The following is a 17,213-nucleotide window of genomic DNA, read 5'->3' as shown; positions in this document are numbered from 1 at the left end:
CCTGTCCTTGTAATTTAGCCCTCGTGGTCCTTTTTAAAAATTCCTTCAAGGGATGTGGCCTTCGCTGGCTGGGCCAGCATTTATTGCCCATCCCTAATTGCCCTTGAGGAGGTGGTGGTGAGCTGCCTTCTTGAACTGCTGCAGTCCATGTGGTGTAGGTACATCCACAGTGCTGTTAGGGAGGGGGTTCCAGGATTTTGACCCAGCAACAGTGAAGGTACGGCCAATATATTTCCAAGTCGGGATGGTGAGTGACTTGGAGGGGAACTTCCAGGTGGTGGTGTTCCTATATGTCTGCTACCCTTGTCCTTCTAGATGGTAGTGGGCGTGCGTTTGGAAGGTGCTGTCGAACCAGCCTTGGAGAATTTCTGCAGTGCATCTTGTAGATGGTACACACTGCTGCGGTGGTAGAGGCAGTGAATTTTTGTGGTTCGGGTGCCAGTCAAACAGGCTGCTTTGTCCTGGATGGTGAGAAGCTTTCTGAGTGTTGTTGGAGCTGCACTCATCCAGGCAAGTGGGGAGTATTCCATCACGCTCCTGATTTGTGCCTTGTAGATGGTGGACAGGCTTTGGGGAGTCAGGAGGTCAGTTACCTGCCGCAGGATTCTCAGCCTCTGACCTGCTCTTGGAGCCACAGTGTTTATATGGCTAGTCCAGTTCAGTTTCTGTTCAATGGTAACCCCCCACCAGGATGTTGATAGTGGGTGATTCAGTGATGGTAATGCCATTGAGTGTCAAAGGGCAATGGTTAGATTCTCTCTTGTTGGAAATGGTCATTGCCTGGCACATCTGTGGCACGAATGTTGCTTGTCAGCCCAAGCCTGGGCATTGTGCATTTGGACATGGACTGCCTCAGTATTTGACGAGTCGCGAATGGTGCTGAACATTGTGAAATCATCAATGAACATCCCCACTTCTGACCTTATGATGGAAAGAAGGTCATTGATGAAGCAGCTGAAGATGGTTGGGCCTAGGACACTACCCTGAGGCATTCTTGCACCGATGTCCTAGAGCTGAGATGACTGACCTCCAACAACCACAACCATCTTCCTTTGTGCTGGGTATGACTCCAACCAATGGAGTGGTTTCCCCCTGATTCTCATTAACTCCAGTTTTGCTGGGGCTCCTTGATGCTACACCTGGTTGAATACGGCCTTGATGTCAAGGGCAGTCACTCTCACCTCACCTCGGGAGTTCAGCTCTTTTGTCCATGTTTGAATCAAGGCTGTAATGAGATCAGGAGCTGAGTGGCCCTGGCGGAACCCAAACTGGGTGTTAGTGAGCAGGTTATTGCTAAGTAAGTGTCGCTTGGTAGCACTGTTGACAATCCCTTGTCACTTCACTGATGACCGAAAATAGACTCATGGGAGGGTAATTGGCTGGGTGGATTTGTCCTGCATTTTGTGTAGAGGACATACCTGGGCAATTTTCTACATAGCCGGGTAGATGCCAGTGATGTAGCTGTACTGGAACAGCTTGGCTAGGGGCGCGGCAAGTTCTGGAGCACAAGTCTTCAGTACTATTGCTGGAATATTCTCAGGGCTCTGCTATCATTCTGATGAATTTGTACCCCACCCCAGTAAATCTTAAAATGAATCATCTTAAATCATTACATAAAGGAAGGATCTTTAAATCTGTTTTATAGAATGAATCTGAAGTTCCTTTGCTTCCTCCTCCTTGCATGACTTCTACTTAAATGCATTCTGAATCACTCCAATTTGTAACTATTGTGGGAAGGGCATGTTTGGATCGCTCTTGAGAACCTTTCTCAGGTCTGCATGTTTTCAGTGGAAGTGTAATTAAGTATTGTGCCAGGGATCAATGTTTGCCACAAGTTAAATATTAAGATGAATAATGGTTCTATTGTCAATAACTAACCTTTGTAATTACTTCTGAGTTTTCGGCTCCATTGGCTTTGGGATGTATTTTGTCCCACCTGCATCTCATTTACCACAAGGGCAGTCGGACTGTAATTGAGGCAAAAGTTGGAAAATTGGTGCCATAATAAATAGCATGCATTCTTTTCAAAAGTAGTTATTCAAAGCATAGTGCAGGAATTTGCATTTAATCATTTGCATCTAAATTAACAGGTTGAGACAGCATGGTGGTATTTTCACGGGTTTATATTTTGGTATGGCACGTTCCTGCTTTGTGACAGGGAACTTGACCTGGCCAGTTGCTTGTCACACAAGGCTAGCTTTCTGAATCTACTTTGCATGTGTTAGGGCAGGATCTAAACCGGGGCAGAGCTGGAAGCTGGGATTAAGAACGGAAAATGCTGGAAAACGCTCAGCTGGTCAGGCAGCCTCAGCAGAGAATGAACCAGAGGTTAATTGGTCACAACTGCAAGTGATTAAGAGCTGAGCAGCTTGCAAGTGAGATCAAACACGGGGAGGGAAACAGAATGCCAGCAAGATGAAAAGGGTTAAAGAGACAAACAGAAATCCTGTTGGGAGAGCTGAGCATAAATAAAAACAGAAAATGCTGGCAAAACTCAGGAGGTCTGGCAGCTTCTGTGGAGAGAGAAACAGTTAACATTTTGCGCCTGTATGACCCCTCTTCAGAGCCCTGAAGAGTCACACGGACTCGAAACATTAACTGCATTTCTCACTCCGCAGGCGCTGCCAAACCTCCTGAGTTTTGCCAGCATTTTCTGTTTTTTATTTCCAATTTCCAGCATCCGTAGTATTTTGCTTTTATATTCAAACTGAGCATTCCTGGAGGAGAAGTGAGTTCAACAGCAAAGCAGCAGAAATACTGCAATAATTCAAGGCAGCATTCAACTTGCTTCTCTCTGATCCTTACTAACAGCAATCACCTGTCAACCGCACTACAAGTTAAGGATTCATGTTCTTGTCCTTGCCAATTTAAGCAAAAAGTCAGTTCAAGCCTAAAGTAGAAACAGCTAGTGTGTTTAACTAAACAGCAGTGTTAGAAACTGAATCAATGGAGCAAAAAAAAAACTTGCATTCAATTCATTGCCACAGAAGGCTGTGGAGGCCAGGTCATTGAGTGTATTTAAGAGCGAGATAGATAGGTTCTTGATTGGTAAGGGGATCAAAGGTTATGGGGAGAAGGTGGGAGAATGGGGTTGAGAAACTTATCAGCCATGATTGAATGGCGGAGCAGACTTGATGGGCCGAATGGCCTAATTTCTGCTCCTATGTCTTATGGTCTTATATCATGTCTCATTTCTTCCTGAAGCATCCATCGAACTTAAGTCATATTAATTACTTTTTTGATGTTGAGTTGCTGTGGTTGTGTAACTCTTTCGAGTACATTCACAGTTCTTGGGTTTTTTTTTTTCCGGGAGTGGGACATGAACCCACAACCTTCTGACTCAAAGGTGAGGGTGTTATGAACTGAGCCACAGCTGACACCTCGTTAAGGAGATGTAACTCTTTCGAGTACATTCACAGTTCTTGACTTTTTTTTTCCGGGAGTGGGACATGAACCCACAACCTTCTGACTCAAAGGTGAGGGTGCTATGAACTGAGCCACAGCTGACACCTCGTTAAGGAGATGTAACTCTTTCGAGTACATTCACAGTTCTTGACTTTTTTTTTCCGGGAGTGGGACATGAACCCACAACCTTCTGACTCAAAGGCAAGGGTGCTATGAACTGAGCCACAACTGACACCTCGCTGTGGTTGTGTAACTCTTTCGAGTTATCAACAGTCACAGAATGTAACTCTTTCGAGTACATTCACAGTTCTTGGTTTTCCGGGAGTGGGACATGAACCCACAACCTTCTGATTCAAAGGCGAGGGTGCTATGAACTGAGCCACAGCTGACACCTCGCTGTGGTTGTGTAGTTGAAGCAATGGTCCACACCTGCACAACAGGCACTCACAAAGGCCCAATTGGATGATTGGCCAGTTGTTAGTTGAGAGCCTGTAGGATATGGTGCTTGGAGAATTCTCTGCTCTTCTTTGTCTATTGCCATTGGGGTCAGAGGTTTGTGGGTTCAAGCCCCACTCCAGAGACTTCACATAATCTTGTCTGGTACTTCAGTGTGATACTTGGGGAGGATTACATTGTCGGAGGTGCAGGGCTCTGAGGCAAGAGCAGGGGGGTAGGTCTAATTGGATAGCTCTGTCAGAGAGCCAGGAGAGAGACAATGGGCTGAATGGCCCTCCTTTTGTCCTGTATGATATGTGTGACTGGAAAGAAAGGTGGGTGTTCTGCACCCTGTCAGATCACTGACTCACTTGAGATAGATCATTGGAGTGTTGACTATTACAAACCTAACACAAAGTTTATAGTCCGCAATCTATTGTACAGCCCTCATAATGCTGCAAGGGTTTAGAAAGCGTTTGATCTTCACTTCACTAGTAGACAACACTGAAACTTTTCAGTTCTGCTCCTTTGGCTGCACTATGTCCATTGTCTGCCTGTGACCATTTTGTGAATGAGAGGATTCCGCCCATGGTGTTCAACATATACCAGGGAATGGCCCAAATGTGGAAGAAGTGATCTTTTTTACCCTTTAATGGGATGTGGGCGTCACTGGCAAGGCCAGCATTTGTTGCCCGTCCCTAATTGCCCTTGAACTGAGGTGGTTTGCTAGGCTGTTCAGAGGGCAATTAAGAGTCAACCACATTGCTGTGGGTCTGGAGTTGCATGTAGGCCAGACCAGGTAAGGATGGCAGATTTCCTTCCCTAAAGGGTGGAAATTGTGAAGCAGATGGGTTTTTAATGACAATTGATGATGGTTTCACCGTCACTATTACTGACCCTAGCTTCATATTCCTGATTTATTAACTCAATTCAAATTCCACCAGCTGTTGTGGTGGGATTTGAGCCTATGTCCCCAGAGCATTAGCCTGGCTCTCTAGATTACGAGTCCAGTGACATTACCATTGCACTATGGTTACTGGCAGAGGCAATGCAAGGGAAGGGCTCCCTCATGGATTGAATTGCTGGACGTTGACTTGTCATTTGGCAGTATCTAGTTGGATAATGATCAGAATGTTTTTCACATTAGAATAAACATGGAAAAAGCCTGTCTGTGTGCAAACAGGTTTGCCACATGCAGAGTGTCAGTACTTATGACTGGTCAGTGTTAATGCAGTTTAAAATGTTTCTTGGGATTTGAATGGGGAATGGGCAAAACAGAAAGCAAAAAATGAACACTTTTGGCTGTTGCTTGCTATGGAGACCGATCATGTCGTTCCCGGGACTGCTTTGTCTAATTCTAAACTGCTTTGTTCTCTTTGTTTCCCCCTTTTACAGGCATTACTGACCACACAAAACAAACTGAAAACTCTGGTTCCAAATTTCACCTTTAATCTTGGATTCTCTGGGAAGTTCTACCACACAGGTAATAAAATTAAAAAAATCCCTTTTCTACCCTTCTCTGGCTAACCCTTGGAGCGTTCCTCAACCTCTAATGCAGACAGCCGGCCAGTACCTGATTCCTCCCCAGATGCTCTTTTCACGTTGGCCATGTTGGTGAGACAAACCATCTTAACATATTTAGGAGAGAAACGTGAAACACCAATGAGCCTTTATGCTCCCAGACCCCACCACCTCCCCAATCTCCTGCAACGACTCTCCGTGTAGGCATCATTTTATGAATACCTTTCCCCTAAAGAAAGAAAGACTTGCATTTATATAGCACCATTCACAACTACCGCATGACCCAAACAGGTTTGAAATACTTTTGAAATGTGGCCACGGTTGTAGGGTAGGGAAGGTGGCAGCCAATTTGTGTACAGTAAGCTCCCACAAACAGGATTATCATTTATCACCTGTTAACGACTGACTGCCGCAGATTGATTATTGCTGGCCTTGCTCATGATGCACTTGGTTTGGCCAACAGCCTACACAGACCTGAGAACCTTCATTCCTTTATGGTTCATTGTTATTGGAGGAGATAAACTCAGGTTTGGCTACCTGAACAAAATGTCCTCTTTTCCCATCATTGGCAGCTTTCCAAGACTGAACAGGATTAACAACCTGATTTAAATGGCCGGTGAAGAGTGATCATTTCAAAAGCAGCCCACATTTCAGAAAAGACTCCCCGCGGCTGTCTACGTGCAATATTCAAGTCTGTTTTATTGAATTTTAAAAGCTGTTCCACTCCTCCTCGCCCTGACCAGGGTGTAATGACAGGCCAATTAAGTTTCTCAACGTGTCCTTCACTTGTGGCGTGCTGCAGGGATCTGTGTTTGGGCTGCAACTATTCACCACATTTATTAACAGCTTAGCTGATGGGATAGAAAGCCACATATCCAAATTTGTCAATGGCACAAAGGTGGGCAGCATTGTGGGCAGTGTTAATGGAAACCTAAAATTGCAAAGAGATATCGATAAGTTTAGTGAATGTTTTTGAGTGATGTTGACTGAGGGATAAATATTGGCCAGGACACCAGTGAAGAACTCGCCTGCTCTCCTTCAGAATAGAGCTATGAGATCTTCTACATCCACCTGGGAGGGCAGACAGTGCCTCAGTTTCATCCAAAAGACAGCACCTCTGACAGTGCAGCACTTCTTCAGTGCTAGTGTCAGACTTTGCATGGCCTGTATTGTTATCCAAAAAAAATTGGATGAGTGCAATATAGTGCCATGCTTATGGGACACTGATTTGCCAGTTATATGTGACTAGCTATATGTGACTATATATATATATGTATAAGGTAGCAATGTTGAAATTAAAAATCAATTCTTAAAATATTGTCCAGTGCACACCTTTTGAATTCAGATTATTTCTGATTATTTCAACTCTAGTACTGTTTATGAGGCATTTATTAATGTCAGTGCCTCGGACCTGCCTGGTAGCAAGAAAGCTTGAAGGGCCGAATGGCCTGCTTCAGTGCCTAAGTTTTATGCTTTTATAATAGGAACAGAATGAAATGGGGTTGTTGGGTTAGGAGGTGCATGGTTGCAATGAGCAGCTCTAAATAAAAGCTTATAAAGAAAGTTGATGGTTACTTTCTAGGGCTGCAGCATTGAAGTTTCTGTAGTTGTTGTTTGGACTTCACTTCATCAAACCCTTAAATTCATCTGAAGAAAGGAAAGATCCCTGCATTTAGATAGCACCTTGTCTGAAGGTCCCAAAGTCCTCCACGCAGTGACTTTGCTGAGGCCAGGCTCCTACCTGGACTATAAAAGCCCAAGAGAAAGAGCCTGTCCCAATAATAAGGCCCTTCTCTAACTTTCCATGCAGTGCAATGAAGCACAGACTAATAAATAACTGCAGCTGTTTCTGAAATAAACGGAGCTGCAATAGCACTGCTGAAATTGTTATTTACCCAAATGGTTAATGTTTACTGCTTTCTGGCCTAGATAAGCTGCTACCCAATTTAAAAGTGAGGAGGCTTGAATTTGAGATGGAAGAATATCAAAGGATTTGGGATAGGGCAGAGCAATGGGATTGAAGTAGATTAAGATAGATGAGCTATTAAGAAAAGAGCTGATAGTTTCTCTTTGTCGACCCCATCTCTGCTGGTTGGGGAGGCTAGGACTAGGGGACTAGTAGCTGAAAAATTAGAGCCAAGCTGGAACAATTCAGGTCTGGCAGCATCTGTGGTGAGAGAAAGTGAGTTAACGTTTCAAGTCCAGTATGACTCTTCTTCAGAATTTTTCTTTCAGGAGTGAAGCTGGGAAACAGCTCTTCATATGGTAAAAGTTTGGAACTCTCATTTGCAAAAGGCATTTGGTGCTAGACCAATTGATCATTTTAAATCTGTGCTTGACAGATATTTGTTAATGAAATTTATCAAGGGATATGGGGCAAAGGCAGGCATATGGAGTTAGGTCACAGATCAGCCCTGATTTCATTGAATGGTGAAACAGGCTGGAGGGGCTCCTCCTTTTCCTCTACTCCTAGATTGCTTGAGTTGAAGGTAGTAGAGGTTCAGACACGATGTAAGGATTGCTCTATGATCTGAACTTCCCAGGGGAGTGCAGCGAAGGTTCACCAGACTGATTCCTGGGATGGCAGGATTGTCGTATGAGGAGAGATTGGGCTGACTAGGCCCTGTATTCACTGGAGTTTAGAAGAATGAGAGGGGATCTCATTGAAATGTATAAAATCCTGACAGGGCTGGACAGACTGGATGCAGGGGTGATGTTTCCTCTGGCTGGGGGGGTCTAGAACAAGGGGTCACAGTCTCAGGATATGGGAGAGACCATTTTGGACTGAGATGAGGAGAAACTTCTTCACTCAGAGGGTGGTGAACCTGTGGAATTCTCTACCACGAAGGGCTGTGGAGGCCAAGTCACTGAATATATTCAAGAAGAGAATAGATAGATTTCTAGACTCTAAAGACGTCAAGGGGTATGGGGAGAAAGCGGGAGTACGGCTTTGAGATAGAGGATCAGCTATGATCATATTGAATGGCGGAGCAGGCTCGAAGGTCCCAGTGACCTACTCCAATTTCTACGTGAGGGAGGAAGTGGATGTCCCTGCCAACAAAATGGTGTGGGGCTTTGAGATAAAATGAGAGGCTGGGATGAGTAATTTTAATATGAATTCCCCTGGATTCCTGTAAATAAAGCTGGCTATAGCATTGCAGTCACACTGCTTCCTGAATCATTGACCCTGAGTCACTCCTAATCTGAATTGATGAATGCAGCAGACTCTGCCCATAGGAGCCAACTAACAAGGTCGTTAGAGAGTTTTCGGCGTTCGTGTGTCTAGCAGATGGTGGATTCACATTAGCTGGGGAATGCCGTCTTGGAGGTGAACAATGAGAGAAACGGCAATAGGCAGACTAGAAGAATATGTCAGAAAATGAGGTGGAAGCACAGCTGACAGATGGGGGAAATTGTCACAGTCGACATGTGGCTTACAAGTGATTTAGGAAGCTGGGAATCCAAAGCTGACTTACATATGGTTTCAATTTGCAGGATTCGACAGTTGCAGGTCAGGATTTGTGAGCTTTACAATGTGGTGAATGCTGCCAAACAGAAATGATCATTTTACCTGAGAGAAGTGCAAGCTGTGCATGTAGGGGTCGTGTGATTAAACAGAGCTTGTTGGATTATATGCCAATTTTTAAGATGTGGTTAAACCAGAGGTGCTGGTGGAGGATTGAGTAAATTGAAGCTTATAAAATATGTTGGCATTGCATCAATGCTCATGCCATTGTGGTCGACCTCTTGGCTTGTTCTGCCCAGATTGTGCATCGTTTTTGTGGCTTCATTGTGAAATCACCAGTCAACAGCACCAGGCCACTGTTAGACATACAGTGCTCCTACCGGACTTCTCTGACCTCAGCCTCCTATACTGTTCTAATTAAACTCGACAGAAGCTCAAGGTACAGCACCTTGTCCTATGATTAGGCACTTCACAGCCTTCCAGTCTCAACACTGCAACAGTTTCATACTCAATTTTTGAGATAGCAGTTGCTGGTTGTGATTCTGTTGTCGCTGTCTACACCTCTAGACCTAGCTTTTTGCTTCTCTACCTGTCTCAATACCAACTCCTTTTGTCTAGCACCATCATCTCTTTTTATCATTTAATCTCTCCTTCCTTCCACACTATTACACATGTCCCCTTTTGTTCTTTCCTCCCCTCCCCTTTCTCTGCCTCTGCACGTCTTTAAAACCTAGGAGGTCTCTTAACTTTTTCCAGTTCTGACAACAGGTCAGCAACCTGAAACGTTAATCTGTTTCTCTCTGCACACATACTGCCTGACCTATTGAGTGGTTTCCATCTTTTTCTGTTTTATTTCGCTGTAACCGAAGACCTTCTGTAAATTGAATTTTATTTTGATTCTGTTGCAGCTGTGCATGGTATAAATACTTTTTTCCCCCAGCTGTTAAGGGTTAGGATAGTGGGAAGTGTCTTGACTTGTTCAGTTTCTGTCTTGTTCATTCCTTTGTAGGATTTAGTCATCTCTGCACCCGTGACATTGCTAAAGTAGAAAATAACAAGCAGCATTTTTAATGGGAATAATATGGGAGGAGACATGGAATTCACAACACAGAAACGGGCTATGTGGCCCCATTGGTGCAACATTTATATTCCACACACCATCTCACGCTCTACTTCATCTCAGCCCATCATTCCTTTCTCCCTTGTGTTTATCTAGCTTCTGCTTAAATGCATCTATGCTATTTACCTCGACCATTCCCTGTGGTAGTAAGTTCCTGCTTCTCACAACTCTCTGGGTAAAGAGGTTTCTCTTGAATTCCTTACTGGGTTTATTAGTGACTATCTATTTATGACCCCTGTGGACTGTGTCACGCCAGCCGACAAAAGAAATGCTTATTCTTCCACCTGGATGAGAAATATTGACTTGCGTTTAAACAGCGCCTTCCACGACCTCACCATGTAGCAGAGCACGTTACAGCCAATGAAACCTTTTTTAACAAGTGCAGTTACTGTCACAATGTAGGAAATGCAACAGTCAATTTGCGCACAGCAAGCTCCCACAAACAGCAATGAAGTAAGTTACTTCATCTTCTGTTTTGGATGTGGTTCTAGGATAGATGTTACCGGTTGACTCGTTTAGATATTGCTCACAGTGTGTGATAAATCATTTATGTTGTCCTTTTATTCCCCAGATTGCTTAAGCTTTTGTTGTGTGATATTAATTTTAAGGGCTATTAAGCAATATTTTCGAAATAAATGCTTCCCGAAAGATCAGGGGGAGTGGTGGGCCAAGAAAGCAGGATAGTAAAAATAAATTGCGATACCTAACGATGGTTTCCATGGAAATGCCAGATAATTGGTGGAGTTTGTTTGCTGCCTTGTCCATGCAGAAACCCCATCATCTTAGTCTGCTTATCTTATTGAAACATAAAATTCTGAGGGACCTTGACAGGGTAGATGCTGAGAGGATGTTTCCCCTCATGGGGGTATCCCAAACTAGGGGGCACTGTTTCAGAATAAGGGGTCTCCCATTTAAGATGGATGAGGAATTTCTTCTCTTGGAGGGGAGTGGGGGGGTGGTGGTGTTAATCTTTGGAATTCTCTTCCCTAGAGAGCAGTGGAGGCTGGGTCATTGAGTATATTCAAGGCTGAGCTAGACAGAGTTTTGGTCCACCTGGGAGTTGAGGGCTGTCAGGGGCAGACAGGAAAGTGGAGTTTGAGGCCACAATCAGATCAGTCACGATTTTATTGAATGGACAGAGCAGGCTTGAGGAGCTAAATGGCCTACACCTGTTCCTGTGTTCTTATAAACTGCCTTTCACTTGTCTTTATTACCTTTGGGTCAGAATGTTGGGGGTTCAAGCCCCATTTCAGGAGCACTTTGCCTAAGCCTGACGCTGCAGCCCTGTTCTGCGGGGGTGTTGCCCAGGAGGAGAAAGTGGGGATTGTTCCTCCAGCATGTCTCCAAGATGTTTTTTGTTTGTTGTGCTGTTGTAGAACTGAGCAAAGTGATCTAAGGATATGACTGGCATGTGCAGCTTGGGTGCTGTGCCCACTGAAATGGCACAATTATAAATTTCAGCCTTGCAGGTTTGGGCTGCAGAGAGTATTGAAACTTCATATAACGGCTGCATTTGTTGCCTGCGCACTTCCCTTTCTCCAACCATTGCAATCCCAGCTTCTGTCCCATCACCTTGCACGGCCATATTGCGTTGGCAAGGCTACACGGTGATGCCAGGTCATCACCACTGCATTCTGAGACATCGAACAAAGCTTTCAGTCTGCACGGAGAGACCTGGAATTGCAGAGTACAGTACTGGAAACATCAATCAGAAGCCTGGAATCCCATGTCATAAAAATGGGATTTAGCTTCTTTTGCCACTGTAAGCCTGTGACCCAGGTGGTAGGTTATGATTATCGTACAAATTGCATCTCGGCTTAAGTCTGTGATTTCTCTCGTACATTGTATTTGGCATCAGTACACAATAAAGAAGCTCAGTGTTTAAACCAGGCAGTAACATCAATCTGAGGAGTGGATCGTGCTTTTTGTAACCAGCAGTGCTCTTGATAATTTTACACTGGGAAGGGATTTATCTCAGAAAGTAGAGTCAGAAATACAGAATTTTTGGATTTTAACTTTGAACCCAACAGCTTCCCAAAAGCTTTCCTGCTGGGACCTTGCAAGATGTATTTGCTCTTGCAGAGTCTGGCTTTGTGTGACTGTCAGAATCCAATGCAAAAGGAAAATACAGTGAATGCTGGAAATCTGAACTAAAACTGGAAATGCTCAGCAGGTCAGGCCATATCTGTGGGGGAGGGAAGCAAAGTTAACATTTCAGGTTGATGGCCTCTCATCAGAACTGGGATAAGTTGGAGATGTAACAGGTTTTCTGTGAGTGAGTGAGGGACGGACGGAGGGAGGGAGTGGTGGGGAAGAACAATAGTGAGGCTCTATAATAGGAGGGAAGACAGGAATGAAAAAATGTCAGAAGGAATGATGGTGCAGGTGGTGGGACAGGTAAAGAAACACATGATGTGTCTAGAGGCGGTGTAAATTTTTAAAAATATCTGCTCAAGGGATGTGGGCATTGCTGGGCTGGGCCAGCATTTATTGCCCATCCCTAATTGCCCTTGAGAAGGTGGTGGTGAGCTGCCTTCTTGAACTGCTGCAGTCCCTGTGGTGTGGATAGCTGCAGAACCAAAACCAACAGCTGAGGTTTGAAGAGATGGGGGCAGAACTGTCAGAAATTAATGATTTTCACATCTGTATAAGGAATATTTGACAAGACAATAGTTAGCTTTGGGTCACCTGTGTGGGTCTCCACGCGTTAAATTTGGTTTTAACAATGGCTGTTGTGAGGCACTTCCAGATGCTGCAGCACTTTAAAGGTGCTATATAAATGCACGTTGTTGGAACATGTCAGGTGGGGAAAGGCAGAGAGTGAAGCATGGAGTAAACTGGCAAAAAGCGGACAGCTTTTAAAAAAAAATAGCGACAGAAAATGGAATGTGATGCAGGTAAGGGAATGATAGAAAATTGTTGAGCAGCAAGATCAAAAGGAGACTGAGGCCAGAGAAATGGAAAAGGCACAATTTGAGCAATTGAAAAGAGATGAATGGGAGTCACCTAAATGCTGACCTTGGGGTTGAGTGCAGCTAATGAACTGGATTAAACAAACTACTTTAAAGGAAATCCTTTGGGTATCTGCTTAGTGCAAGTTTCCCGATATGAAATAAGTTGTAATCTGATCCAGAACCAGACTTTCGGAGGAACGAGGCTAAACTCTGTTTCTTTGTGTGTTTGATGGAACACGAGCTAGTCTGTGGAGGTTTAGTAGAGGCTGTGTTACTCCAGGTTTAGTTGATGCTGTGTTACTCCAGGTTTAGTTGAGGTTGTGTTACTCCAGGTTTAGTTGAGGCTGCGTTACTCCAGGTTTAGTTGATGCTGTGTTACTCCAGGTTTAGTTGAGGTTGTGTTACTCCAGGTTTAGTTGGGGCTGTGTTACTCCAGGTTTAGTTGAGGCTGTGTTACTCCGGGTTTAGTTGATGCTGTGTTACTCCAGGTTTAGTTGAGGTTGTGTTACTCCAGGTTTAGTTCGGGCTGTGTTACTCCAGGTTTAGTTGAGGCTGTGTTACTCCGGGTTTAGTTGAGGCTGTGTTACTCCAGGTTTAGTTGAGGCTGTGTTACTCCGGGTTTAGTAGAGGCTGTGTTACTCCAGGTTTAGTTGGGGCTGTGTTACTCCGGGTTTAGTTGAGGCTGTGTTACTCCAGGTTTAGTTGAGGCTGCGTTACTCCAGGTTTAGTTGAGGCTGTGTTACTCTGGGTTTAGTTGAGGCTGTGTTACTCCAGGTTTAGTTGAGGCTGTGTTACTCCAGGTTTAGTTGAGGCTGTGTTACTCCGGGTTTAGTTGAGGCTGTGTTACTCCGGGTTTAGTAGATGCTGCGTTACTCCAGGTTTAGTTGAGGCTGCGTTACTCCGGGTTTAGTTGAGGCTGTGTTACTCCAGGTTTAGTTGATGCTGTGTTACTCCAGGTTTATTTGATGCTGTGTTACTCCAGGTTTAGTTGAGGCTGTGTTACTCCAGGTTTAGTTGATGCTGTGTTACTCCAGGTTTAGTTGAGGCTGTGTTACTCCAGGTTTAGTTGATGCTGTGTTACTCCAGGTTTATTTGATGCTGTGTTACTCCAGGTTTAGTTGAGGTTGTGTTACTCCAGGTTTAGTTGAGGCTGCGTTACTCCAGGTTTATTTGAGGCTGTGTTACTCCAGGTTTAGTTGAGGCTGTGTTACTCCGGGTTTAGTTGAGGCTGTGTTACTCCAGGTTTAGTTGAGGTTGTGTTACTCCAGGTTTAGTTGAGGCTGTGTTACTCCGGGTTTATTTGAGGCTGTGTTACTCCGGGTTTAGTTGAGGCTGTGTTACTCCAGGTTTAGTTGAGGTTGTGTTACTCCGGGTTTAGTTGAGGCTGTGTTACTCCGGGTTTAGTTGAGGCTGTGTTACTCCGGGTTTAGTTGATGCTGTGTTACTCCGGGTTTAGTTGATGCTGTGTTACTCCGGGTTTAGTTGAGGCTGTGTTACTCCAGGTTTAGTTGAGGTTGTGTTACTCCAGGTTTATTTGAGGCTGTGTTACTCCGGGTTTAGTTGAGGTTGGGTTACTCCAGGTTTAGTTGAGGTTGTATTACTCCACAGCTACCAGTTACCCGTAAGCACTTGGAGGAAAGCTATGGAACAAACACATTGAGGTTTTCAGAAAATAGGTTACAGAAGTAAAGTGCGATCATAGAGATAAGTCCAGATGAGGCGGACTATTTGTCCCATGTAACGTATCCTTTGATAGTCACGGCATTCAGCTTCACCCTGAATGATGCGACTTCTGCTCCCATCCCAGGTTTAGTCACAGTCTCTGTGTGAAGAAGGGCTGGAGAAGGTTAGAGAGATGGGGAAGGGACAAGGCTGTGGACAGACTTGCAGAACGAGGAGGGGAATGTTCAAATGGAGGCAGTGTAGGTCAGCAAGCACAGGGGTGGTGGGCGAAGGGGGATCTGGTGCGAGTTAGGATGTAGACAGCAGGGTTTTGTATGAGCTCAGGTCCGTGCAGGGTGAAAGATGGGAGACTGACCAGGTGAGCATTGGACTAGTCAAATTGGAAGGGAACATAGGCAGGGATGAGGGTTTCAGCAGCAGATGAGCTGAGTTAGGGGGTGGAAATATACTGTCAACATATTTGAGCTCGCAGGCCATCAGTATTAATTCCAACTCCAGCCTATTAGTGCAAAAAGCAAACTTCGGATTGCTTAAAACCTTATAAGCTAGACAATAATTCTTCTTGTAAGGAATTAGACTGTAAACTCGAGTGACATTTCAAAATGCAACACAGAACATGCAGATAGATGTTTGCACAGTTTACTGCATAATTCCGAATCCTTGTTATGTTAGGCATATTATGCAAATTTAACAGTTAGCAGGAGACATAAGCAGAGATAAAAGCAAAAAACTGTGGATGCTGGAAATCGAAAACAAAAACAAAAATACCTGGAAAAACTCAGCAGGTCTGGCAGCATCTGCGGAGAGGAACATAGTTAACGTTTCGAGTCCGTATGACTCTTCAATAGAACTAAGGAAAAATAGAAAAGGGGTGAAATATAAGCTGGTTTAAGGGGGCGGGGGTTGGGACAAGGAGAGCTGGATAGAGGGCCAGTGATAGGTGGAGATAACCAAAAGATGTCATAGACAAAAGCACAAAGAGGTGTTGAAGGTGGTGATATTATCTAAGGAATGTGATAATAGGTGACATTAAGGGTAGAAAGCAGGACGAGCAAGGTACAGATAGCCCTAGTGGGGGTGGGGTGGGGGGAAGAGATTGAAATAGGCTAAAAGGTAGAGATGAAACAATGGATGGAAATGCATTTAAAAATAATGGAAATAGGTGGGAAAAGAAAAATCTATATAAATATTTGGAAAAGAGGGGGATCAGAAAGGGAGTGGGGATGGAGGAGAGAGTTCATGATCTAAAATTGTTGAACTCAATATTCAGTCCGGAAGGCTGTAAAGTGCCTAATCGGAAGATGAGGTGCTGTTCCTCCAGTTTGTAGTTGAGGTAGATGTGGGAGTCGGTAGGCTTGTAATGGATATTGGTAGACAGTCTATCACCAGAAATTGAGACAGAGAGGTCAAGGAAGGGAAGGGGAGTGTCAGAGATGGACCATGTGAAAATGATGGAGGGGTGGAAATTGGAAGCAAAGTTAATAAATTTTTCCAGGTCCAGACGAGAGCATGAAGCAGCACCGAAGTAATCATCGATGTACCGGAGAAAGAGTTGTGGGAGGGGGCCGGAGTAGGACTGGAACAAGGAATGTTCCACATACCCCATAAAGAGATAGGCATAGCTGGGGCCCATGCGGGTACCCATAGCCACACCTTTTATTTGGAGGAAGTGAGAGGAGTTAAAGGAGAAATTGTTCAGTGTGAGAACAAGTTCAGCCAGACGGAGGAGAGTAGTGGTGGATGGGGATTGTTCGGGCCTCTGTTTGAGGAAGAAGCGGAGAGCCATCAGACCATCCTGGTGAGGGATGGAGGTGTAGAGGGAGAGTCTGTGACATCTTTTGGTTACCTCTACCTATCATTGGCCCTCTATCCAGCTCTTCTTGTCCCAACTCCCCCCCTTAAACCAGCTTATACTTCAACCCTTTTCTATTTTTCCTTAGTTCTGTTGAAGAGTCATGCGGACTCGAAACGTTAACTGTGTTCCTCTCTGCAGATGCTGCCAGACCTGCTGAGTTTGACACAAGCAGAGACATGCACAGACCACTTAAAAGGCTCACATTGAATGCTAATGATCAGATAATAAACGGTACTCACCATGAATGTTTCAGTGGGTTTGTCCAGTGAGTAACAGAATTGCTCGATCGAGGAAACTTCCAGTTTTAACCCTCCCTCACCACCTCTTTCCTGAACGCAGCCAGGCAGTGAGGAGTTTACAAACTGTCATCAGCAGGGATCACAGCTGCGCCCTGTATACAGCAGCTAAGAATGTGACTGGGCTCAGCTGTGATGCACTCAGTGGTCGAATAGCATGCATGAATAATAGCCGCATAGTGCAGGAGGGCAACTGGCGGCTGTGGAACTGTACAGGGCTAAAGATTTCTTTGAATTTCAGTGAGGCTGTATAAGTTGTTCGGTTTAAAAGAGGAAAGGAATGTTATTGCAATACTCAATTATTTCTGTATCCCGAAGTTACAGCTAACGTTGAATTGAAGCAGGCCAGAAGGCAAAGTGTAAACTGTTCCAATCTTCACTTCATTCGGGCTTTGCAGTAGCCTTCAGATCTACTTTATTGCTGGACCATTATGCCACAGTTGGGTGGCTTAGCAATGTTGTAGGGGTTGGAGTGAGG

At 44.6% G+C, this 17,213-nt stretch overlaps 1 protein-coding gene across 7 annotated transcripts in view; it reads left to right on the top strand.

Annotated features, from left to right (window-relative positions):
* The window catches only part of ndst2a (N-deacetylase/N-sulfotransferase (heparan glucosaminyl) 2a), a 494,353-nt gene that overhangs the window by 422,611 nt on the left and 54,529 nt on the right, over window positions 1-17,213 (top strand). For all 7 annotated transcript variants that reach the window (XM_078531006.1, XM_078531010.1, XM_078531008.1 and 4 more), the window contains one exon: window positions 5,236-5,323. In XM_078531006.1, coding sequence (XP_078387132.1) covers window positions 5,236-5,323 — 88 coding nt within the window. The remainder of the gene's footprint in view (window positions 1-5,235; window positions 5,324-17,213) is intronic.

The sequence above is a fragment of the Cetorhinus maximus genome, chromosome 27, assembly GCF_964194155.1.
Source record: "Cetorhinus maximus chromosome 27, sCetMax3.hap1.1, whole genome shotgun sequence".
In the NCBI taxonomy this organism is placed as follows: domain Eukaryota; kingdom Metazoa; phylum Chordata; class Chondrichthyes; order Lamniformes; family Cetorhinidae; genus Cetorhinus; species Cetorhinus maximus.
This window is presented reverse-complemented; position numbering and strand designations above follow the sequence as displayed.